Raw genomic sequence first — 24617 nt, forward strand, 5'->3', positions numbered from 1 at the left:
ATCACAAATGCTTTGTCAACGCTAAATAATATAACAAAAATACATACTTAAAATTTCTTTCTACTTAATGTTATGTAGACATGAATTTATCATCCCTTTCCATAAACTTTAAAAACCCAAGCTGTGAATACTTTGATTCTCTTCCAGGGGATCCTCATCAATAATCATAAGCATTAGAATATTCCCGCCCATGCGCGGGACCCCGGAAACACTATATTATATGTGCCCCACATATATATATATATAAATAATATATATATAAAAACAAGCAATAGCAGCCAAATCACATTAGAGCTGAAAAATGCTGTGAAGAATTTCCACCATACATGTATAATAAGCATTAGAAACATGAGAAACAACACCAAAGATTGTTTAGAAATTGTTTTAATGCTCAGAAAGCAGTAGAAATTCTCATAACTCACTGGAAGCATAGGAAGCTCCCAGGCTGCATTGCAAACACACAGTCTAAAAAGACTGAAAAGCTAACCTGTAGCTGAATAGCAATAAACTGACACCGTGCCTTTAAGGCACTCATGACCCCCTGTATCCCATCATGCCCCAGGGGTGACAGTTAGGTCAGTTGTTCTTTTCGGAGACTGAAAACAAACCCAATAACAAATAGGTTAACAATATCTCCTTATTAAAGAGCATCCTTTGCCCGGGGAGGCGGGAGGGTTGCTTATGACTTTGGTGAGGATACCCCTGGAAGAGAACTAGGATTACAGGTAAGTAACTAATCCTTCTCTTCCAGGGGATCCTCATCAATAGTCATAAGCATTAGAATAGAGTAGCGAGCCTCTCCTCATCCCTGCGGGCAAAGGAATGATAAGACAGTAATCTCATCAATAAGTCTGAGTAGACTATAGACTACCCAAACAGATTCCTTAAGGAGGCTTGCCCTACTTGAGTATCGGCCCTGGAATCAGATTCGAGGCAGTAATGCCTCGTAAAGGTATGAACTGATTTCCAGGTTGCAGCCTTGCATCTTTCCGACATTGGAATGTCATGCAAGAAAGCTACTTTAGCGGCCTTCCCTCTAGTGGAATGCGCTTTTGGAGACATCAACAAAGGTTTGCCTGCTAGCTGATAGGCCAACTTAATGCAAGAGACAATCCATCTGGAGATGGACCTCTTGGCCGCTGGAAAACCTGTTCTCATTGAGCCATAGTTCACAAACAGTTGGTCCTTTTTCCTAATCCCTTTAGTCTTTTCCAAATAAAACTTGATCACTCTCTTAAGATCTAAGGAGTGAAGTTACCGCTCGGCTGGGGTCGTAAGATTTGGAAAAAAGGAAGGGAGGGAAATAGACTGATTTATATGAAAATCAGAGATGTCCTTAGGCAAGAAAGATGGGTGAGCCCTTAGGACTACTCTGTTGTGGTGGAAAATAGTATATGGTTCCTTCGCACAGAGCGCTTGTATCTCACTTACTCTGCGCGCAGAGGTAATCGCCACCAAAAAAGCTGCCTTCCAAGAGAGATGTTGTAAGGAAGCCTTGTGGATGGGCTCGAAAGGAGGAGACATTAACCTGGATAGAACTAGGTTTAATTCCCACGGAGGAGAAGGATTTCGCACAGGGGGATACACTTTCTTCAACTCCTGGAGGAAGTCCTTAACCACTGGAACCTGAAAGAAAGACATCTGATCAGGTGATTTTCTGTATGCTACAATAGCTGACAAATGCACTCTAATTGAAGTGTACTTTAAACCAGCAGTTGCGAGGGAAAGGAGGTATGGTAAGATGACGTCCTCCTGTCCCTTAGTCGGATCCAAGTGATGATCTCCACACCACAAGTAAAATCTTTTCCACTTGAATGCATAGGACGCACTTGTGTTCATGCATTCGGGAGGCAAGTTCAAATGTCCATATTGCAGGACCTCAGGAGCCATGCTGTTAGGTTCAATGATGGGAGGTTGGGATGCATTATCCTCCCGTTCATCTTGCTCAACAGGTCCGGCCTGCAAGGGAGCCGTTTGTGTGGACACACAGACAGATGTAGAAGGTCCGGATACCACCACTGCCGAGGCCAATCCGGAGCAATCAGGATCATTTCCATGTTCGACCTGAGGAGCTTGGAAACTACTCTCGGAATCAGCGCTAGGGGAGGAAACGCGTATGCGAACATCCCTGCCCAATCCAACAGTAGAGCGTTCCCCTGCGTTCCTGGCCGGTGGAACCTGGACGCGAAGGCGTGGCATTTGGTGTTTTCGTCGTCTGCAAACAAGTCTATGGATGGACGACCCCAGCAACGAAAAAGCTCTTCTACTACTTCGTCGCTTAGCACCCAGTCTGGCTGATCTTCGAAGTGCCTGCTGAGTGCATCTGCTTTGACGTTCAACTCGCCTGGAAGGTGCACTTTCACTACTGCGAGACCTCGAGAGAGAAGCCAATGCCAGATTGCCTGAGCCTCTCGAGAGAGTGGGCGAGATCTTGTGCCTCCTTGTTTGTTCAGATAGAACATGGTGGTCGTATTGTCCGTCTGAACTAGGACTGAGTTGGATTTGATCGCCGGCAGGAAAGCTTTGAGAGCCTGGAATACCGCTCTGAGCATGGGCGGGAATATTCGAATGCTTATGACTTTGATGAGGATACCCCTGGAAGAGAACTAGGATTACAGGTAAGTAACTAATCCATACTGTACCCGACAAACTTTGCTGTTGATCACATCATCCTAGGTAGATGAATAAAGCATATACATTTTCTTTGAATCTTTTTTAGACCATTTTAGACTAAAACAGCGGTTTCATTTACCGATGTCACCTAGCATTCAGTATTATACGCCTGATGTCATGTATTCAATCCTTAGTTTTTATCAACCATAAATAGTATATCAATGTGCTCATTGAGGTAAAATAAACATATGATTTTTTTAACCAAAATTCTAGAACATTTTTGCTGGTAATATTCAAAACTGACCTTTATGCTACATTGTATAATTTTGTTGAATTAGTAACTCAACATTTCAATCTATGAGAGTACTATCTCTCTCAATTTTAATCAGTTATTCTAAATATTACGTAGTAAGAGTAGTAAGAAAACTTGTATTTTACCACAGTTATAGTAAAACAATTTGAAGCAGTGTGTCTTTTAATCTCAGTGCTATTCTTTTCTTTTTAAGGTTCTCATAAACATTGATATTTGTTTTGTGGTCCATGATAATTTCTTGTAAAAAGTAAATAAACATGAAAATTATCTCTATCGCCATGGCTCATTTTGTTAACAGTGTGCGTATTTGTGACACACATGTTGTGCCATATCTCATTTATCAAATGTTTCTATTTTCTAGTGTAAAACCCAAATTCAGTTTCAGATGATGTTTAAATAGCACAATTTTCATTGAGAGCACACCAAAGGCACCTTTGTATGCAGTAAGAGACACTCTTCAATTTTTGTAAATTCATTGATTACGCAAATAAACTAGACCATTTTCCATTTTATATTTGCAAATGAAAAATTGTAAAATGGATTTATAAATAGCACATAAAGTAATAATCACCAGTAGTGTCATATTTGTACAATTGTTTTTCTCTGTTAAGCACAAAATTGCCCTTTTATAGTGTGCATGAACATGCAGTACTTTGTATTGGAGACCTTTGATTAAACCCCTGTGCAATTGTGTATATCGACATTTACTTTCCTGAACAGCTAAACAACAATCATTTCTTACTACAATCTCCTTTCTTTGTAATTGTCATTCATTCTGATTATATCCCTCTTCATCATGAGATATGCCCAAATAACCTGTTTTAAAATTTTTTGTTCTATACTATCAGGGGTACAATATCAGTTTTGTTAATGATTTACCTATCAAATTAGCACATATAATTACATCGTTATTTTACTTACATAAATAGCACTGTGGGACATAATAATACTTGCTCAAAATATTGTGGTACAAAAAATAGAGCCTGATTCACATAGGTAAATGAGACAAAAGTCTAACTTGACGACTTTTGCTTTTCACAAAGGGCATTTACTACTCCTAAATGCCCTTTGTGAATACCAAAAGTTGAACTTTATGATTTTTGGTATTCATAAAGGGCATTAACAAGTAGTAAATGCCATTTGTGAATCCCAAAGGCCGGGCCCATTGTGTGCACTATTGTACTTTTTTTCTAACAAAAAAGTTTTAGTGTCTGTTAACCCCTTCGCTGCGGGGGGGGGGGGCGCGCGCGGCGCCACTGTGCTTGTGACGAGATCGGCTCGTCATGAGGCACAGTGCTGCTGCACTCATGACGAGCGGAGCTCGTCATAACCATATCCGTTTTGGAATGTTCAGCACAGGGGGGTAATTATCCCCGCGTGCAAACGTTCCAAAGGCCGTGACGAGCTCAGCTCGTCATGAGTGCAGCTCAACCGTGTCTCATGACCAGCTGAGCTCGTCATGAGCATGGTAGAGGTTAATATTTGGTGCTTGCAATTTTTTTTCCTAATGTTACAGGTTTAAGTAATATGGGGATTATAGTTGACATTAAGAAAATATCAGCGATTTATAGTTGTAGGGTTTGGGTGTGTAGGTATTTAGCATGATTTATTTCATGAGTACAGATATATTTACACGGGTTGTGGAATATATTAGGGATTTGGAAAGGCATGTTTTTTTACATTTATGGGACCTATCTACAAAAACTGTTTTGTAACATGCAAAGCAATTCAGAAACCTGTCCAGAGATCTACCCCTTTCCTATCTTTTTTGTAAAGAGATCTTTGACCATTTGGTGGGACTTTCTGAACACGTAGGTATAGGATTGAGCAGTAAATATAGGAGGGACAAGGGGAATTATTACTACAAAATGGGTTGACTTAAGGTAAACTGAAGGTGTTTGCTTTTGTGGAAAGGTCATGCTAATACAAAACACACACCCACATAAGAGTAAGCCAATTTGCAAAATACACTTTAAAGTAGTACAACTGTCAAAACAGGCTCAAATGTACTCCCGCCTATCCTTTAAATGAGAAAAATACCACATATGATCAGCCAGTAGTAATGCAACAACCCCCATAGTCGTCAAAGAAGGGAGATAGTAAGTATCACATAGGAAGAAATAGACAATAAATTAAATTCGATTTTGAAATAAACTTTATATACATTATTTATGTTTATTGAATTTTTAGGGGGGGGGATGAATGTAAAGTTTAAGACAACAACATTTTAAGTATTTTTCAAATCACAAATTAAATAATTAAATTCTTGCTTCCAAGTTTGTAATACACTGATCAATCAATTTCAAGCTTTATTCGACTATTAAAAACAATCACAAAAGCGTACAATAAAACACAATACAAACATTATAATAAAACAATAGCTCAGAAATGAAGAATTTAGGAAGATTTAAAACACCAAACTTTTCCTATGAGAAATGGCTTTAAGTAAAAAAGTAGCAGTAAAAAAACAGGTGTCTGCAGAGTCAAGTGCAAATAACAATTCCATGGCTTGGGTAATAGTATACACTGATAATCTTAAAAACATAGGTCTGAGATAGAGACGGCGAAGATGCATAAAGAGTGGACAAATAAGCATAAAGTGCCGAGTACTTTGCCTAGTCTGACCATCGCAAGGACAGGGGGAATGGCTAGGAACTTTCATCTCAGGGAAGGCTACTAAATTATGTACTATACCAAGTCTAAGACGTGTCAGAACAAACTGATGAGACTGCTTTGTTATGAATTTTAAGTACATGGGCATGCCCTTTCCTTCAAATTTAGTGGTGTGATAAAATACATAGGTAGACATGGTAGAACACTTTACACTGCGCATATCAGACTTAGTTTGGATGAAAACATCTTTAAGTTCCTTTTTCGATACAGTAACGGCACAATAGGGGTCCTTAATGATGTCAAAATTAAATACCTTGTCATAAGTATAAGAGACATAACTTAGCCAGGGAATCTTAAGGACTTTGTCCAACTTCAAACAATCAGTAATAATCTTCCTGGAAAAAGTAGTCTCTTCTTTAGCCCATATTGACCTCCATACCATGAGGGGTCTTAAACCCGTAAGATCAGTCAGATAGTTTAAACATCTGACTTCGCTATGGCACAGTACAGTAGGAGCCGAGGGAGGTAGGCAAAGCAATCTTCTAAGGAACCCATTCTCGGTATTTTGCAGTGTCCTATGCTGACTGTAGCCCCATATACCGGAACCGTACAGAGCAATAGACGCACATCTATGCCTGTAAATGTCTACCATATCAGGTATACGGCGGCTTCCTAGCTTTGCAGCGAATCGAAAGATACCAGATGAGCTTTTGGCCTTTCTACCATTAACATTTAAGATCTCCTGGGACCATGTCCCCTTGTTGTTAAAGGTAACACCGAGGTAGCAGAACCTATCCACTACCTCAATAGTATGATTGTTAAAATGGAACGGCATAACAGATTTCATCCGTTTACCACAGGCCATAATAAAAGTCTTGGTGTTATTTATTTTCAATTTCCTCGCATTAATAAAATCATAAAAAGTGTTCATAAGTTTCTGTAGCCCATTTGGAGTACGCGAAAGGAGCACCGTATCGTCGGCATAAAGCAGAACTGGTACGGGAAGTCCACCGACTTGAGGGGAATCCGCCTGGACCTTTTTGAGTTCAGATTCGATGGAATTGATAAAGAGGGAAAATAACAGGGGGGCCAGTACACAGCCCTGCCTTATGCCTGACTTAACCCTGATTTTCTCGGTACATTCACCCGACGGACCAAAACGTATCTGGGCCGACAGCTTATTATAGAGACGGGCCAGAAAGTGAATGATTGCCTGGGGGGCGCCCATGACCAATAAAGTGCTCCACAAGAGTTCATGGTCCACAAGGTCGAAGGCGCTCGAAAGATCGGCAAAGCAGAGAAATAGGGACCCTTGTTTCGCTCTTGTATATTTCCCTATAAGGAGATCAAGGTTAAGGCACTGCTCGGTAGTCCCCAAGCCTTTGCGAAAACCAAATTGGGATTCAGCCATGATATTATTTTCTTCAACCCACTCCTCGAGCCTTATAAGGAGAACCCTACTCATAATCTTCAGGGAGGAATCAAGAAGGGAGATAGGGCGTATATTTTATTTTTTATATATTAGGTGCCCACGTTACTGTATTAGACCTAGGTGAATATGAGTTAATGAAATATGTTTAAATATTTTGTTAAACAAGACATATATGTTTTTAAATGGAAGATCAATTTTCTTAATATTCTCTGTTGCTTTCCATAAGGAGATATCCACCACTGTGGTGAAGATCTCCTCCAACAAGCAGAAGGTAATTAATAGTAACTGTATGGTGGTAAATTTAGTTGCAAGAGTCTCCACTCCCTCATTTGAAGGGGTGGAGACGTGTATGTCTACATTGAAGTTTAAATCTGCTGGTGGAAATGATGAATTCCTCCTATATGACTTTATGAGTAGGGTGCATTGTGTTTTGTATTCTATTCTTTGGGGGTCATATTAAATTTAGAGGGCTTTTTGTGATATTTGGGAAATAGGTGGGTAACGTGTTATTTTCTAACATTTTTGGGGTTATATATACTTTGAGGGGTTTGGGTGCATAATGTTTTAGCGTAAGCACAACAGAGAATTATGCTGTAATCGCTGAGAAACTTAGCTACCTCAAATACAGGGAATACCTGGAGCCCACCTACTTCGAAGGAGATAAGTATCCTGGAGTTGCTTGTGAAACCTGAATCCAAGGACTATTCATTAGCTGTGTAGAAAGATAGCAAATCGGGTTCACTATTTACACACAAATAAATGAACCATGTCATCCTGGCATACCGTACCGATTTTTTCTGGGAAGACTGGGGATGCAGCTCAGACTGATATTGACACATTTTTAGAGATTATGACATAACTAATTTGCCTCAAAATTAGCTGCACCATATGTAAAATGGCACCTGGGAAAATCCTGGGATCTAATTGTCCAACCACTGCATTTTGTTTTTATCTTTATTTATTGGATTTTCATAACAATACACCGCGGCTCATTACATGGTAGCATCTCTTATATATATTGATGAGGAGTGCTATACAGCATACAACATTTGCAATCTATGCATATTCTTGTTCCTGATTTAACAGTAAGCTGCCTCCGGTAAAGTATTGATTAACAGTTTTACACCTCATTCTCAGTATAGCAGAGTACAGAAGCACATTTGTAGATACTAGCACCACAGTTTATTTCTACATCGCTTCTCAGCTGTATCTGGGCAGATTCCATTTGCATAGTCCAATCCATACCATGTACTGTTCCTCTAGTTAGTGAGCATGTTAAGCCATAAAGGGGGGTGGGGGGGCAAAAGGGAGTTAAGGACATGGGCCAGCAGGCAGCTGATGTATTTCTCATTATTCGGGTGTACGCAGGTATTTAAGTAATGAGATCCTCTGTGTAAGCCAGTATCGTGACAATGGGCGACGTAGCAACTTGATTGCTTACCATTTCAGACACAGCCTCTACTACCTCTGTCCAGTACCTCTGGATTGTTTTGCACTGCCATGCTAAGTGTAGAAAACCAGCGCCTTTACTACGACATCTATCACAGCTGCTATCTTCTCCTAGTTTATAGCTGTGTAGGCGCTCTGGGATATAGTAGGCCCACTGTATGAATTTGAAGTATATGATTCTCAGTCGCCTGCTTGCCGTGATAGCCCCCGTTTGTTTGCAGCAGTAGTCCCATTGTTTGTCTGTATGCATGGTATTTAGGTCTGCCTCTCATCCATTTCTTGCTGCTTGCTGTGTGTGGGGGTGTTTCAATGAAGCAGCGCAGTAAAGACGGGACACTGCGTGTGGCCCATATTTCATTTGGTATAGTGTGTGCAAGGGTATCACCTTTAGTTGGTTCCTAAGGGAACGTGGGAGTGTTTGCTTTTATCTTGTGCCAGAGTCTGATGTGTATGAAGACTTCTAGTGGTGTTGTGTCTCTCTCTCCTAATACTGTTTATCTGTCCTTAAATGGGCCCTCCTGGTAGAGGTCCCCCATTGTGTGCAAATTTCTTATTTTAAAGCATATTTCTGCAGGCAGCTTCTTGAGTGACCAGCGGCCAGTGCAAAAATGGTGGAGGGATCAAGGGGGAGTATGGAAAGGGGCTTCCCACCTTCCCAGTCAGCCGCTTCCACGAGCGTTCGTACATGCTCCAGTGGAGTGTTTGGTACCTGCCAGCAGGACGTCGGACCCTAAATATGCTTCTGATGGAAGCGGCGCCATGTAGCCTCGTTCAGTGGTGAGATGGGGCATGAATGGTGGCTGGTAGAGCCAATATATTGCATGATGTGCTTGAGCACAAAAAATATAGCTCGATGTCTGATGCTTCAAACCCACCCTGAGAGAATGGAAGTGTTAGAGTTTGCCAGCTTATACAGGGTTGCTTTTCACCCCATGCCAGTCTAATGAGTTGTGTTCTGATTACATTGAAGAAGGGGCGACCAGTATGGTATGGTGATGAAAAAGTAGTTTCTGTAGAACTACAATTTTCATCAGCGAGATTCTACCTGCCAGGGAGAGTGGCATAGCTATCCAGCGAGTGATTAGATTAGTGATGGATTCCATGGCTACCCCGTAGTTTGCCCTCAGCGTCTCCTCTCTGTCTCCAGTTATTCTAACCCCCAGGTATTTTATCTCTGAGGAGCATCCTTTTAGTGGAAATTCGGGGGTGAACGTGATTAGAGGGAAGATTTGTGAGTTGCTCTGGTTAATGTTTTCCGGAAATGTTGCTAAACGTTATGAACTCGCTCAGAACACGGTTCAAGCTCACATTGGGCTCTTGGAGGTAGAGGGTGATGTCATCTGCGTACAGTGACACCAATTTTTACCGGGAGGGAAACAGGATAGCGTATTCTCTGTTGTGTTGCTGGAGTTTGGACGCTGGTGGCTCGATGGCCAGAGCAAAAAGCCGGGGTGAGAGAGGACATCTCTGCCGAGTGCCCCTGGAGATTGTGAAAGGATCAGATAACCATCTGTTGATCTCTGCCACTGCAGTGGGCTGGCTATAGAGAAGTGCTATCCAGATGAGAAACGCCAATGGCAGGCCCATAAGGCCCAATATAGCATTCCGGTAGTCCCATTCAAGCGAGTCAAACGCCTCAGTGGCGTCCAAAAAGATAGCAGTGGCATTTGACTCTGGATCTATGTCCTGCTGCAGGGCAAAAATGGTTATGAAAGGTGGGTCTTCCAGGAATAAATCCGGCCTGATCAGGCAGTACCATCCTTCCATAAGTAAGCTTAATCTATTGGCTAGGATTTTGGCAATTATCTTGGAGTCACAGTTTATTATGTCAGTCAGTCATTAAAACTTTATTCGGGTTATTACAACCATAAAAGTATACACAATACATTTATAAAACTTTATAAAAACACAAAATATGTAAAATTTAAAAAAAAAAATTCAGTCCTTCCCGGGAGGAAACCCCAGTAACTTTGTTATTAATCAGTATCCTCCTAGGATGTGAAAATCACAAGGGTGAACATGAGAAAACATATGTGGCCAGGCCTTCCAAACATAATGCATACATTAAAGTGCAATCTCGTTACCATACGCCTATAAACCTCTCTTCTTAAGTGCTGATTCGGCAACCTATCCAAGTAAGAGTAGGAGTGGACTTCTGAAATCCATACTTGGATCATATGGGACACCGATATTTTTTGTCGGAGATACTCCTGATCGCATATGCAGGACACATCCGCTCCCAATGACCGTAGTTCTTTTTTGCCTATATAGGTGTGTCCTAACTGGGTATCTAGTTCTATCCCTAGCTTCCCATAGGCTTCCTTTAGTGAGAGTCTTGTTTCTTTAGCCCACGAGAACTCACTGGAGGCAATTTCCTCTCTACACCACTGTGATATTTTTCTGGGAGGTTCCCCTGTCTCCAGACGCTGCCAGAACCGTATTAGTGCCATCCTGGATGTAATTGCCCAGGAAGTGACTCCTATCTCCAATCTTGCTGCTTGTACCATTGCTGATTTCGGCAACGAGAACAAGCTTTTTAGGATCATACCCTCCTCTTTATCCCAACCTTTTTTCCCGCTAAGGAGGAGAACCTCTGATCCAAATAGGAATTGCGCGGGGACCATTGCCAGGTAGGCCTTTATAGCCGGCCCATCTGACAAGTCTCCGTAGAAGCTATTAAACCTTTTTAAGCCCTTTATAGAGGCTGTTGCCCTAATTTGTAACGCTTCCAGATGGGTGGTCCATTTCAAGTTACTCGTGAACCATACTCCCAGATATCTATATTCTGTTACCTTCTCAAGTTGTTCCGTACCTAAATACCAAGGGAAACGAGTCTTACTTTTGCCGAAGCATAGGATTTGGGTCTTTTCCATATTTACTACCAGTTTTTTATTTAAGCAGTATTTATGGAACATATCTACTTTCCTCTGCAAGCCTATTTCCGTCTGGTCCATGATCACCAGATCGTCTGCATAAAGCAGACAGGATATATGGTTACCCCCTAGCTTTGGGCTAGCCCCTCTAACCTCTTTTAGATTCCGAGGTAGGTCCGCTATAAACAAAGAGAATAGCAACGGGGCTAATACGCACCCCTGCCTCAGGCCATTACCAATCTGGATCTTACCAGATAATCCACCATCCTCGTCCAGGACTACCTGGGCCCAGTTATCTGTATGCAAGGCCTGGTTAAGGGCTAACAGGTCTGCGTGTAACTTATAGCCTTTCAAGGTAGACCATAGCTATTCCCTGCTTACAAGATCGAATGCTGCGCGGAAGTCTACAAAGCAGCAGAACAGATTACCCCTTTGCTCTATAGACTTCCGTGCTACCGCCCAGAGGGCAAAGCAATGATCCACTGTTGAATGACCTTCTTTAAAACCCCCCTGTTCAGGAGGTATGTCACGGGTCTGACTGTCAAGAGACATCTGAATTTAAAGACTGGTGGTGCGCCACCCCCCTTTCACCTTGCGTCTTGTCTCAACAGCCGCAGACTTCTACGTGGCATGAGGAAGAAGGAGACCCCGACACGGAATGGCCATCAGGTGTGAATGTATACGGCTCCTTTAAGGCTGACGGCTGGGATTGTGGAGTCACGCCCCTAGTGACGACAAAAGCAGGAAGCACGGCATCGAAGACGGACGGCGTTTTCCCCGAGGAGGAGATCGAGGAGGAGAGCAGCACGGAACCAAGTCCAGGAAGAGAAGCAGACGGAAACGACAAGCCAGGAGGCCAACGGTCGGACGAGTCGCCCTGCCACGCGCCCACGGGAGGAGCGTGGCTTAAAGAGGTACGGGGCCGGGTCGCGGGTTGGGTTGGGAGGCGGAGACAGCCCCCGGCGTAACACTTCCTGCAACCAAACCCTTACCTGAGCACGAGCACCTTCCGTCACTCCCATAGTTAATTGGAGCACTTCACGGGGTTTTCGTGTCCCTCACTCCCGGTCCTTGTATGTGTCCAACCAGAGTGCAGGCAGTAATTCGCCTTCTCTTGATTTCCTTTTCTTTCCGGTACCACGTGGATTCCTGTTGTTGAGACGTATCAAGATAAAGACTTCCACGACCAGAAGGCACCGCGACATTCAGCGAAACCCAGAGACTAAAGACTACTTACCTGTTCATGAAGAAAACATATATAACAATAAAGCCCTCCTTAAAACCTTTAATCAAGGATCCAGTGTTTCTCTTTGAACCGGCCCCTCCCGCTCCAGTGGTCGAACCTCCAATCCTTCCTGAGCCCCCGGGACAATTGGTGTCAGAAGTGGGATCTGCTTCATCATCCATCAGAGAGATCAAGATGGAGACCCTGATCGACCACCTCATAAAAGGGCAGGAGAAGTTAGGATGGGCCGTGGAGAACCAGCTGTCCATTGCTCAAGCGGACCGAGAACTTTTTACTAAAACAATGACCGCACACGTAGAGGGTCTTAAGTCCATACCCTCTGTTCAACAGGCGGCCACGGGCGAAGGACGGGTACACACGCCACATCCGTCAGGGATGGCCCTCCAAAAATATGTACCCGGTGAGGATCCTGACGCATTTTTGGTAAACTTTGAAAGGGCGGCTCGGGCTATGAGCTGGCCCGAAGAAAAATGGCCGTTCTTTCTCGCCCCTCTCCTGACTGCCGAAGCCCAATCTGCATATCAAGCGGCGAATCCCCTGGGGACAACCCCATATACGACTATTAAAATGGTCATATTGGACCATCTAGGGTTGGACCAGGAGGCCTATAGGGTCCGTTTCCGAAAAGAAAAAGGGGTTCCTGGGGAAAACCCGAAAACGCTGTTCTTCAGGCTAAAAATGGCGGCTGACAAATGGCTTCGCCCTGATGTATGCACCAAGGAAGAAATACTGAATAAAATCTACGTAGAGCAGTTTATGGAGGCGTTACCATATGCGACCCAGCGTTGGCTCAAACAGCATGTAGGCCTGACAGTAGAACAAGCCATTGAGATGGCATCCCAATATGCCAGGGCGCAACCCAAGTCTATACCGTGGGAGCCAGAAAAAAACTCCAAAGGTACTCCTACCATCAAAACGGACAAAAGGCCAAAACCAGTACTCGAGGCTCCCCGACCCTACAGACCTCCCGGTATGATGGTTCCTCCAACAAAAGGACCTCAGTGTTTCGAATGTGGCGAGTGGGGCCACATAGCCAGGATGTGTCCCAAAAGGAAGAGCCATGAGGAACCCATGGAGGTGGGGTACCTGCCCCGGACTGTGATGTATTCCGCCGAAATGGGCAGCACGTTTTACGTGAGTATAAAGATGAATGGGTTCCAATTGAAAGCATTGTTAGACTCAGGGTGCAGGCAATCTGTGGTACAGTCCAGATTCGTAACCCCGGACCAGATGAAACATAAAACTCCCGTATATATCAGGTGCGTCCATGGGGACGTAAAGCCTTACCCCATGGCCTCCATCACTCTAACACCGCAGGATAGGGACCCCTGTACTGTTAGCGTAGGGGTAGTTGATTCCCTACCTGAAGATATGATCCTGGGGACCGACAATCCAGCATTCCTGTCCCTATTTAAGGAACACCTTTGCACAACCAGGAGTGGGGTGCATATACCATCCTACCTGTCCCCCGAACCCTGGGTTATTGATCGCAGTTTCAGATTTGCCCAGACTGAAGACAGATCCCTTTTCAACGCATGGGAAATCGCCCATAGCTCAGACAATCAGTCCTCTCCAGTATTTCCCCGCTTTTTGATCAAAAACGATTTGTTATACAGACAAGCCAACCAAGAAGCAGAGATGCAGCTATTGGTTCCCCAGTCTTTCAGAGAACAAGTGCTATTCTTTGCACATGCCCACTTGATGGCAGGACATGCCGGCAAGGAAAAAACCACTGACTGTATCCTGCGCAACTTCTATTGGCCGGGTATTTACAAAGATGTTCAAGAATTCTGTGCCCGGTGCGAGGTCTGTCAACGTAGAAACACACAGCGCCCTCCGGCTGCCCCCCTACAAAGGATGCCCTTAATTGGTGTCCCCTTCGAGCGAGTGGGCATGGATCTGATAGGGCCCCTACCAAAGACGGGAAGAGGCTTTCTATATGCATTGGTAATCGTGGACTATGCAACTCGATTTGTGGAGGCTTTTCCCTTAAAGAACACTACCACAGCGGCCATCGCTGAAAAATTTGTGGAACTTTTCAGCAGGGTAGGTTTTCCTAAAGAAGTTTTGACCGACCAGGGGACTCCCTTCACCTCAAAATTAATGAAGGAGGTGTGTGCCTCATTGGACATAAAACACTTGAAAACCTCGGTGTATCACCCCCAAACTGATGGTTTGGTGGAAAGATACAACCAGACTCTGAAGCAAACACTAAAGAAAATGCTGACGGCGGAAGGGCCCGCCTGGGATCGGCTCCTACCTATCGCCCTTTATGTGATAAGAGCCCAAAAGCAAAGCAGCCTAGGATGCTCATCGTTTGAGTTACTGTATGGGAGGATGCCCCGGAGTCTCCTAGACATCACCAAAGAGATGTGGGAAAACGAAACGTCCCAGGAGCAAAAATCCATGTTGGAATATACCTCTCAGCTCCGAACTAGACTTGGTAAATTAAGAGAACTCGCCTATACAACCATGGAGCATCAACATGAGAGATACAAGAAATCTTTTGATAAAGGTAAAAGACTAAGATCCCTGGACGTAGGAAAATGGGCTTTAGTGCTACTGCCTTCCATCAGTACTAAGAATAAGCATGAGTGGCAAGGCCCATATCAGATCACGGAAAAAATCGGAAACACTACCTATAGACTCCGATTAGCCCCTCACAAAACACAAATCTACCACATCAATCTCTTGAAAGAGTGGTTGGGACCCCTACCCCGGGTGGGACAATTCGTAGGGCAGATGGATGTCCGACATGACTCTACTCTAGAACAGTTGGTGGTGAACCCCGAGCTGACTCCCCAGGAAAAGCAGGAGTTAACAGAGACTCTAACCCCGTATACAGCAGTGTTTTCCGACTTACCAGGAAGGACGGAGTTAGCAGAGCACTGCATCGAAACTCTTCCGGGGGAAGTGGTAAAACAAAGGCCATATAGAATTCCAGCAGCAAGAAAAGAGATTGTACGGAAAGAAGTGCAGGACATGCTCGAATTGGGAGTCATACGCCCTTCACAGAGTCCTTGGTCATCCCCGATTGTTCTGATTCCAAAACCTGATGGCACAAAAAGGTTTTGTATGGACTTTCGTGCATTAAATGCTGTCTCGCAGTTTGATACGTATCCGATTCCTAGAGTCGATGACTTGATTGAAAAAATTGGAGACGCCAAATTTATCACCACCATTGACCTCACGAAGGGGTATTGGCAGGTCCCCCTTCGGGAGGAGGATAGAAAGAAAACAGCATTTGTAACCGATGAAGGTGCTTTTGAGTTCACCGTCCTGCCTTTCGGATTACACGGCGCCCCGGCAACATTTCAGCGCCTGATGAACAAAGTCTTACAACCTTATTCACACTTTAGTTCAGCTTACTTGGATGACATAGTCATTTACAGTCAAAACTGGAAGGAACATTTGAGACACTTACAAACCATTCTGGAAGCCCTACAAACAGCAGGTCTACACATCAATGCAAGAAAATCGCGAGCAGCTTTTCAAAGTGTGAAATACCTGGGCTACGTGTTGGGTGAAGGAACCATCGCTCCCCAAAGCGAAAAAGTAAGAGCGATAGCAGCAGTTCCGTTCCCCAATAACAAAAGGGACCTTAGAGCCTTTCTTGGCCTGGTGGGTTATTACAGGCGCTTTATTCCAGGCTTTGCAGAGTTAGCAGCACCCTTAACCAATCTGCTCCGCAAAGACGTCAAGGCCAAGGAATTTAGTAACCCATCGAGAGAGGCCTCACAGGCTTTTCACCGTCTTAAGTCCACGATGACAACGGCTCCTGTTTTGATATCACCGGATCACAGCAAACCATTTGTGTTGTCCACAGACGCTTCTAATCAGGGGATAGGTGCGGTACTATCACAAGTCAAAGAGGGCGTTGAACATCCGATCCTATACATCAGTAGGAAATTGTTCCCCAGGGAGTGCCGATACTCTACCATCGAAAAGGAGGCCTTGGCAATCAAATGGGCAATTGACAAATTGCATTACTACCTGGAGGGCAAGCCCTTTGTTCTACACACAGACCACGCTCCCCTGAAATGGATGCACCAAAACAGTAGCCACAACCCCCGGGTGTTGCGATGGTTTCTGTCCTTACAACCCTATGCATTTACTGTGCAACACCGCAAAGGAAGAGACAATGCAAATGCAGACTTTTTATCCCGGGTGTTTCCTCTCCCCGATCGGGAGATGCCAGGGGGGGAGGTGTGTCACGGGTCTGACTGTCAAGAGACATCTGAATTTAAAGACTGGTGGTGCGCCACCCCCCTTTCACCTTGCGTCTTGTCTCAACAGCCGCAGACTTCTACGTGGCATGAGGAAGAAGGAGACCCCGACACGGAATGGCCATCAGGTGTGAATGTATACGGCTCCTTTAAGGCTGACGGCTGGGATTGTGGAGTCACGCCCCTAGTGACGACAAAAGCAGGAAGCACGGCATCGAAGACGGACGGCGTTTTCCCCGAGGAGGAGATCGAGGAGGAGAGCAGCACGGAACCAAGTCCAGGAAGAGAAGCAGACGGAAACGACAAGCCAGGAGGCCAACGGTCGGACGAGTCGCCCTGCCACGCGCCCACGGGAGGAGCGTGGCTTAAAGAGGTACGGGGCCGGGTCGCGGGTTGGGTTGGGAGGCGGAGAAAGCCCCCGGCGTAACACTTCCTGCAACCAAACCCTTACCTGAGCACGAGCACCTTCCGTCACTCCCATAGTTAATTGGAGCACTTCACGGGGTTTTCGTGTCCCTCACTCCCGGTCCTTGTATGTGTCCAACCAGAGTGCAGGCAGTAATTCGCCTTCTCTTGATTTCCTTTTCTTTCCGGTACCACGTGGATTCCTGTTGTTGAGACGTATCAAGATAAAGACTTCCACGACCAGAAGGCACCGCGACATTCAGCGAAACCCAGAGACTAAAGACTACTTACCTGTTCATGAAGAAAACATATATAACAATAAAGCCCTCCTTAAAACCTTTAATCAAGGATCCAGTGTTTCTCTTTGAACCGGCCCCTCCCGCTCCAGTGGTCGAACCTCCAATCCTTCCTGAGCCCCCGGGACAAGGTACTATATCATTATCTTCAGCCCAATCTTTTAATAGACCCAGTATGATTTTAGAGAAGACTTTTTCCCCAATGTCCAAGAGATTTATCAGGCGATAGTTTTTAGGGGAGTTTACGTCACCTTTTTTGTGTATGGGTCTAATAATAGCCCCTTTCCAGCTATCTGGTAACGTTCCTGTTTTTAGTATTCTTAAGAAAGTCTTTGCGAACAAATCCGCCCACCAATCTATATTTGTTTTTATGATAATGGCGGGTAGATTGTCTGGACCAGCAGCTTGTGTTAAGTTTAAGTTGGCTATCACGATTTTAATATGACCTTGGGAGAACTGCTCCATTACGTCACCCCTCACTCCTGGCCAACTAGATGGTACTATTGCCTCCCTCCTTGGCCATTTGCCGTAGATCTCCTCAAGGTAGATTACCCACTTATCCTCTGGGACAGAACATTGCATGGACCCTGCTGTTTTCCCCGCACATTCCTGTATCGATTTCCAGAAGCCTCTGACTTCTTTTCATCGATTGTCGCTAGTAGGTTCTTCCAGCAGTTTTCTTTGAAAGATCTTTTTTTGTCTCTAATCAATGCCTTATATTTAATCCTTAATTTCTTAAGGGCTAGAAATTCTACTTAATTATCGCTACGCCTAAGGCTTCTTTCACTCTTTCTAATAACGGCCTTTGCTTTACGGCAATCTGCATCAAACCATGGGTTACTAGTTGCATGTAGTGGAAGATTCCTTTCCAAGCTATGCTTCCCCCGTTTAATGTTTATTCTGAGGCATTCTACGAGTTGTCTTATCATATCCTCATACCAGGGTATCTCTTCCCCCTTTACTAGGTTTCCTAAGTCAGCTACTATCTGAAGGTCCTTCAGATTATTTAGATGTTCTTCACTTATCCGGGTTGTAAGTCGCTTGGGATATTCAACCTCTACATGCGACACCTTCTGTCTTGGCGGTACCTTATTTACATACATTTCTATCAATAGTGGGAAATGATTGCTGCCCTCTACTTGAAGTATTTCAAAATGTTGGATTGTGTGGAAAACCAGGCCTGGATGAATACATAGTCTATCGGGCACAATAGATAGCAGTGGCATTTGACTCTGGATCTATGTCCTGCTGCAGGGCAAAAATGGTTATGAAAGGTGGGTCTTCCAGGAATAAATCAGGCCTGATCAGGCAGTACCAATCCTTCCATAAGTAAGCTTAATCTGTTGGCTAGGATTTGGGCAATTATCTTGGAGTCACAGTTTATTATGGATAAAGACCTATAGGCCTCACATTTAGAGGTATCTTTGCCAGATTTAAGAAGGGAGAAGATTAGGGTCTGTTTTATTGATGGTGGAAGTATGCCATTCTCTGTTGCTTCCTCGTATAGTACTTTAAGAATGGCGGACAAGGCCGTCTATATAGCATTTATAAAAGTCTGCCGGAATGCTTCAGGCCCGATGCCCTGCCAGACCTAACACTGCATTTTATAAAGAGTACTCAAATATTCTGGCTCTGCGCCTAATGCAAATGTATACCCAGGCTCCACAGGTAAGATAACGCCACTCTTCAATGAGAGAACCATTAATAGTTACTTTCTAAACCTACTGCAAAAGCAACACGGTGATGGACAGAATGCTTGAATTAATCTAACACGGCACTAAGGGGGGGGGGGGTGAAAAGCAAGATATTAAGGATGACCCTGTCCTCCCAATCTAAATGAGAGGGTTATCCTACCTTATCTGTCCTTAGAAGGATGGTTGAATATGTGACCCTAGGAATACTTTAGATAATTTATAAGGATCCTCACCGACAGGTACCATCCATGAATTTTTTTTGTTTTATTAAATATACAACTTATGCAGTATACAGCACAGTGGTCATAGAAAATAAGTGATAGAAACATTGTATAACACAGGTTTGATTCAGAAACAATTAGCTCATTAGATCGCAGGATTCACATCGCAACTGTTTACATGTATGAATCTTGCACAACCAATGACAGACCCGCCACTCGCCCGCCCTCTCTGCTTCTACCTACAGACCCCTATAAAGGACCCATTGGTGCCACACTTTCTCCCATTTCTTAGAGCAACCCCTGCCTTCATACACTACTTTTTCTGCAGCACAACACCAGTCTAAGTCAGGCGTTCATTGGCTCACTCTCGGTGGCAGGACAGCCCCTATGCCTGAGCCATATTTCTTTTTGCCACCATCGCAGCCACCATCAACCAGAGTTTCTGGTATTTCGGCCACATCTGATCCCCGTCACACACAGTTGCCATCTGGCATCTAAGGGAATGTCTAATCCCAGGACCTCCGACATAACCCGTGCCACCTGTTCCCAGTAGTGGTGTACAAGAGGGCACTCCCAAAGGATATGAAAGAAAGTGCCTTTACTGTTGCAGGCTTGAATGCAAATGTCTGTATGAATGTCCCTGAGTTTGTGCACGAGTGTGCTCGTGGAATAGTACTTGTGGAGGATCTGCAGCTGTACTAATCTGAATCGTGCCCTAATTGCCAATTCTCTTGGGCTTTGTACGGCTTCTACCCAATCATCGTCCTCCAGTATCCCAGGCCTCCCTGAGCGCCCCCAAGGAATCAGGCAAGTTATTGACGATCTTCTTGAATGTGATGGATTTTTTTTTTAATTTGTTTTTATTGCAGAATTAGAAACCATTGCATACAATAAATCAACCAGCACACTCATGGTGTCCCCACGCATGGATCGAGTAAACCATAGATCATGCACAGCCATTCAGCCCATATCCCGGAGGCCGGGCGGCACAGTGTTCCAAACTTCCAGCAAGAACATCACAGTGAGCATCCCTGAGGGACAATAGGTCGATAATCTCTTCATGTATCTGCATTTTACCCCCCTAACGCCTAACCATCCCCCAACACCGTCCAGCATATCCTAACAGTCCAGTCACATGGCGATATTTGTAATCCTACCCCCCAGTCCATTCGGTGGTGGGCCCCTATCATAACAGTTCCATGTGTCCCTGTGCCTACCCCGCCATCTATCCAAGCTCTCCCGTCCCGCCAGGACAGTTCCAACCCCGGGGATCACTGCTGCCTCCCGACCTGGATCCCGGTGCCCAACCCCCCCCCCCCCCCCCCCAACAATCCCAAAACAACCCCCCATCCCCTCCCCCCCCCCCCAGCAACCGCTAATGATGTGGGCCATGCTCCTAACGCCATAATGGGTCCCGCTACAGGTCTATTAATACCTCCATACTCATAAACCTCATGGAGTCCTTATGCACTATCCATTCAGTCTTCGTCCTCCACCATGGAGTCACGCAACGCCTGTACTATCATCTCCCACGCTCGCGCTGATTCTAGGCTCTTTTCATTGTCGAGCTTGACTGCCTGCCTCATACGGAGCACACTCTCGCATTCAGACCACCTCAGCAGTTCATTCACCCATCTCCTCACAGACGGTCCCTCCCTGGACTTCCAGTGCCAAGTGATTTCCCTCTGTGCCAGTATCAGCCCCAGGTCAATGAATTTACTCGTCACCTTAGTATTTTTCGTGTGTGGGAACCAGAGCAACAAGCACGCCGCCATGTCAAAATCCACCTCCCGATCGGTCACTGCATTTAGGAGTTCCCCAACCTCCGCCCAGTAAACCTCCAGTTTCGGGCAGCCCCATAACAGATGATCTAGATCTGCCTCCAATGCCAGGCATCTCGGACATCTCGCCTCCTGCACCTGGAAATACCGTTTAATCTTCTCCGGGGTCAGGTAGGCCCTGTGCAACACGTAAAAGTGTGCCTGCTGAAAGCGTGCGTTCCTTGTACCCTTCCACGTACGCTTAAGGATATGACCCCACACCGTGTCCGGAATGGGCCTACCTAAGCTAAGTTCCCATTTCGATTTCAGGCCCAGGAGCGGATCCAACCCCTCATGCAACATCCTATTATGGAGGCAGGTCACCGCTTTAAAGGTACCAGTGGCCATCACGACATACTGGCAAGCCATAGTCGTTTCCGGTTCAATGAGCCCCCCTTTCCAGTGCTTCTGCATGGCCCCACCACAGCCGCATGCAGAGGAAGCTCCCCTCCGGTAGCCCAAACTGTTTCTGCAGCGTCTGGAAGGGGACCAGCGTCCCATCAAGATACAGATCCCCCACCACCTGCAGTCCCAGCTCCTCCCATTCCAGTAGCGGAGACCAATCGCTCCCATGCGGCAGCGCAGTCAGCATTCCCAACGGTATCTCCGGCGCATACGGTCGGGACGCCTTCGCCCTCCTCAAACTCCTTTGCCAACACAACCTGAGCGTCTTCTCCTCCATGGTGAGGCCTCGCAACTCCAGTCTCTGCTGCATGATAATGTAGGCCAGGACATGGCGTTGTATACCCCGCTCTCGTTCATGCTCTGGCCCTCTGAATACCCTAGCCACGTACTGTGTGAGAACCTGAAGCTGCGCGGCCAAGTAGTACAACTCAAAAGTCGCCATCCCCCCTCAAGCTTGGGACGAAGCAACGTGTTCAATGCTACCCTACGGCGACCGTGCCCCCAAAGGAAATCGATTATCATCGTCCGCAGGTCCTTAAAGATCCTCTGAGGAATCCAAATGGGCAGCGTGCGAAAGTAATACAATAGCCGCAGGAGCGCTACCATCTTCAGGCCCAAAAAGACATACAGCCTCTCAGCGCTCTTATACACCGCCCAATATTACCCTCCAATAAGTTCACGACCTCGTGGTAGATTCGGACTCCCAAATAAGTGAAGCAAGATGGCTCCCAGACCACCCCTATATCGCGAGAGGGACACGGCGCGTCCGCCCTGAGCGGAAAGACACAAGTCTTCGTCCAGTTAACCCTGAGGCCCGACAACCGACCAAACCCGGACAGCATATCCATCGCCCCCACCAGAGCCCGCTCCGCATCCGCCATATACAGCAACAGATCGTCTGCATACAATGATATATAGTGCGACTGCCCGCCTCTGTCGATCCCCGTGTACATGTCTCCCGACCTGGCGCGCGCCGCTAATGGTTCCATCGCCAGTGCGAACAGCAGTGGGGAGAGGGAACACCCCTGTCTCGTCCCCCTACAAACTGGATAAGCCGCGGATACCAGAGTGCCCAGGCGCACTCGCACTGTAGCCGAGGAATACAACACCTTCGTCCATCTACGAAACCCCTCGCCAATGCCAAACTTTACTAGGACTTCGTCTAAATAGATCCACTCCAGACTATCAAAGGCTTTCTCAATATCCACAGATAACACCGCCTGGGCACCGTCCGCTTCCGTTGCGCCGTCCAATATCCCAATCAGACGACGTATATTAAGCGCCGTGTTCCTCGTAGGGATAAACCCCGCTTGGTCCCTGTGCACCAGCCTGGTCATATGCTGGGCTAACGTAGTGGCCAAAATACGGCTCAATATCTTGTAGTCCACTGTCAACATGGACAACGGCCTATACGATCTGACATCAGTCGCCTCTCTGCCGGGTTTCAACAATGGTACTATCAACGCCTCCCTCATTGATCCGGGCAGACTCCCCAGCCTGTGAGCCTCCCCATACACCACCAGTAATCTAGGCGCCAAGCTATCTACATACTTCTGGTAAAATTCAATCGGCGGGCCATCTACCCCGGGCGTTTTATTCCTCGCCATATGTTTAATGGCCGCCCTAATCTCGGCGAGCGTGATAGGTCCCCCCAAGTCCTTCGCATCGTCGTCATCAAGCACCGGAAGCTGCATCGATTCTAAGTATTCACTGATCTCCCAGGTCTCCACCCCCAATTGACTCTCGTACAACTCAGCATAATAGGTCCGAAAGCATTCCATCACCGCTGTTTGTGAATAAACCATCTCCCCCAGTGTATTTTTTATGCACAAGATTGGGCAGCCTCTGAGTTCAGGATTAGCGAGCCTGGCCAGTAACGTGCCTACCTTATCCCTTACAGCATGCGCTTTAATGGCATATTGTCTGTAATCATAACTCCGCAGCCGTTCCATTTCGGTAGCCACCACCTCCTTGGCTTCCAATAACCGGGCTTGTAAGTCCGGTCGGTCCGGTCTACGCTGTTCCAGATCCCTCAACTTCTCTTCCGCTTTGGCAAGCGCATTCAACACCGACGTTCGGCCATTCGAAAACCTACCCATGCACACTCCTCTCACCACCATTTTCATCGCGTCCCATTCAGTGGACCTACAAGTTGCTGTCCCCTCATTCTCATTAAAGTATTGGTCTATGCCCCGTTGGACCGCGTCACTAAGCACCGAATCCTCCAAGGTGTCGGGCCGGAGCCGCCATGTTGGAATCGCGGATCGCGCACGCTGCCATTGTACGTGCACCAGCAAAGGATTATGATCCGAGATGGTCCTGGCCAGGTACTCCGTATGGGTGACCAATGTGGCTAGGGACCCACTGCACAGGACCGAGTCGATCCTAACATGTAGAGCGTGGAGAGCCGAGAAAAAGGAGTAATCCCTGCTACCCTGGTGTTGCTCCCGCCACACATCCAGCAGTCCCCATCTTTCCTGCCAATCCTTCCTGTGTGCAGCTAGTCTACGTACTGGGGAATCGACCAGTGGTGGGTGGGACCTATCCAAGGCTACATCCGTGATCGAGTTAAAGTCCCCTCCCAGAATCATAGGGCCCGCCAAGAAAGAGGCCAGTGAGCAGGATAAGCCATCAAAAAAGCGAGCCTGGTCAACATTCGGAGCATATACACAGCATAAGACCACATCCCGACCATACAGCCTTCCCTCCACCGCCACATATCTACCCTCAGGATCCACCAGTTTATTCAACATCTGGAACGGTACCCCCGCTCGTACCCATATCAGTACCCCTCTAGCGAACGCGGAGTAAGTGGTTCCAAAGACCTGACCTCGCCCTCTCTTCTGTAACGCAGTGCATTCCTGTTTCGTTAAATGAGTCTCCTGCAACATGGCAACCTGCACCCCCCGCCTCACCAAATAAGCATGCACCTTGTGGCGTTTGACCATAGTTCGCAGTCCTCGGACATTCCATGTTAGGCATTTCAAGTTAGGTAACGTCCCCATACCAAC

At 46.0% G+C, this 24617-nt stretch overlaps 2 protein-coding genes across 2 annotated transcripts in view; both read left to right on the forward strand.

Annotated features, from left to right (window-relative positions):
- The window catches only part of LOC147683096 (zinc metalloproteinase-disintegrin-like cobrin), a 2407169-nt gene that overhangs the window by 282692 nt on the left and 2099860 nt on the right, over positions 1 to 24617 (forward strand). The window lies entirely within an intron of this gene.
- LOC147683097 (uncharacterized) lies at positions 12537 to 17192 on the forward strand. Its single transcript, XM_086944671.1, has 2 exons — positions 12537 to 13673; positions 16836 to 17192. The coding sequence occupies exons 1-2, from the start codon at positions 12537 to 12539 to the stop codon at positions 17190 to 17192; spliced, it is 1494 nt and encodes a 497-aa protein (XP_086800797.1).

Source organism: Lissotriton vulgaris, chromosome 11, assembly GCF_964263255.1.
Source record: "Lissotriton vulgaris chromosome 11, aLisVul1.2, whole genome shotgun sequence".
NCBI classification, from domain to species: domain Eukaryota; kingdom Metazoa; phylum Chordata; class Amphibia; order Caudata; family Salamandridae; genus Lissotriton; species Lissotriton vulgaris.

What these genes read in the sequence shown, in the direction of transcription:
- LOC147683097 (XM_086944671.1), top strand. Translation starts at nt 12,537, where the DNA reads ATGAAGAAAACATATATAACAATAAAGCCCTCCTTAAAACCTTTAATC. An exon ending in AAATGGGCAGCACGTTTTAC is followed by an intron (nt 13,674 to 16,835) that starts GTGAGTATAAAG and finishes TTGTCTCAACAG; the next exon opens with CCGCAGACTTCTACGTGGCA.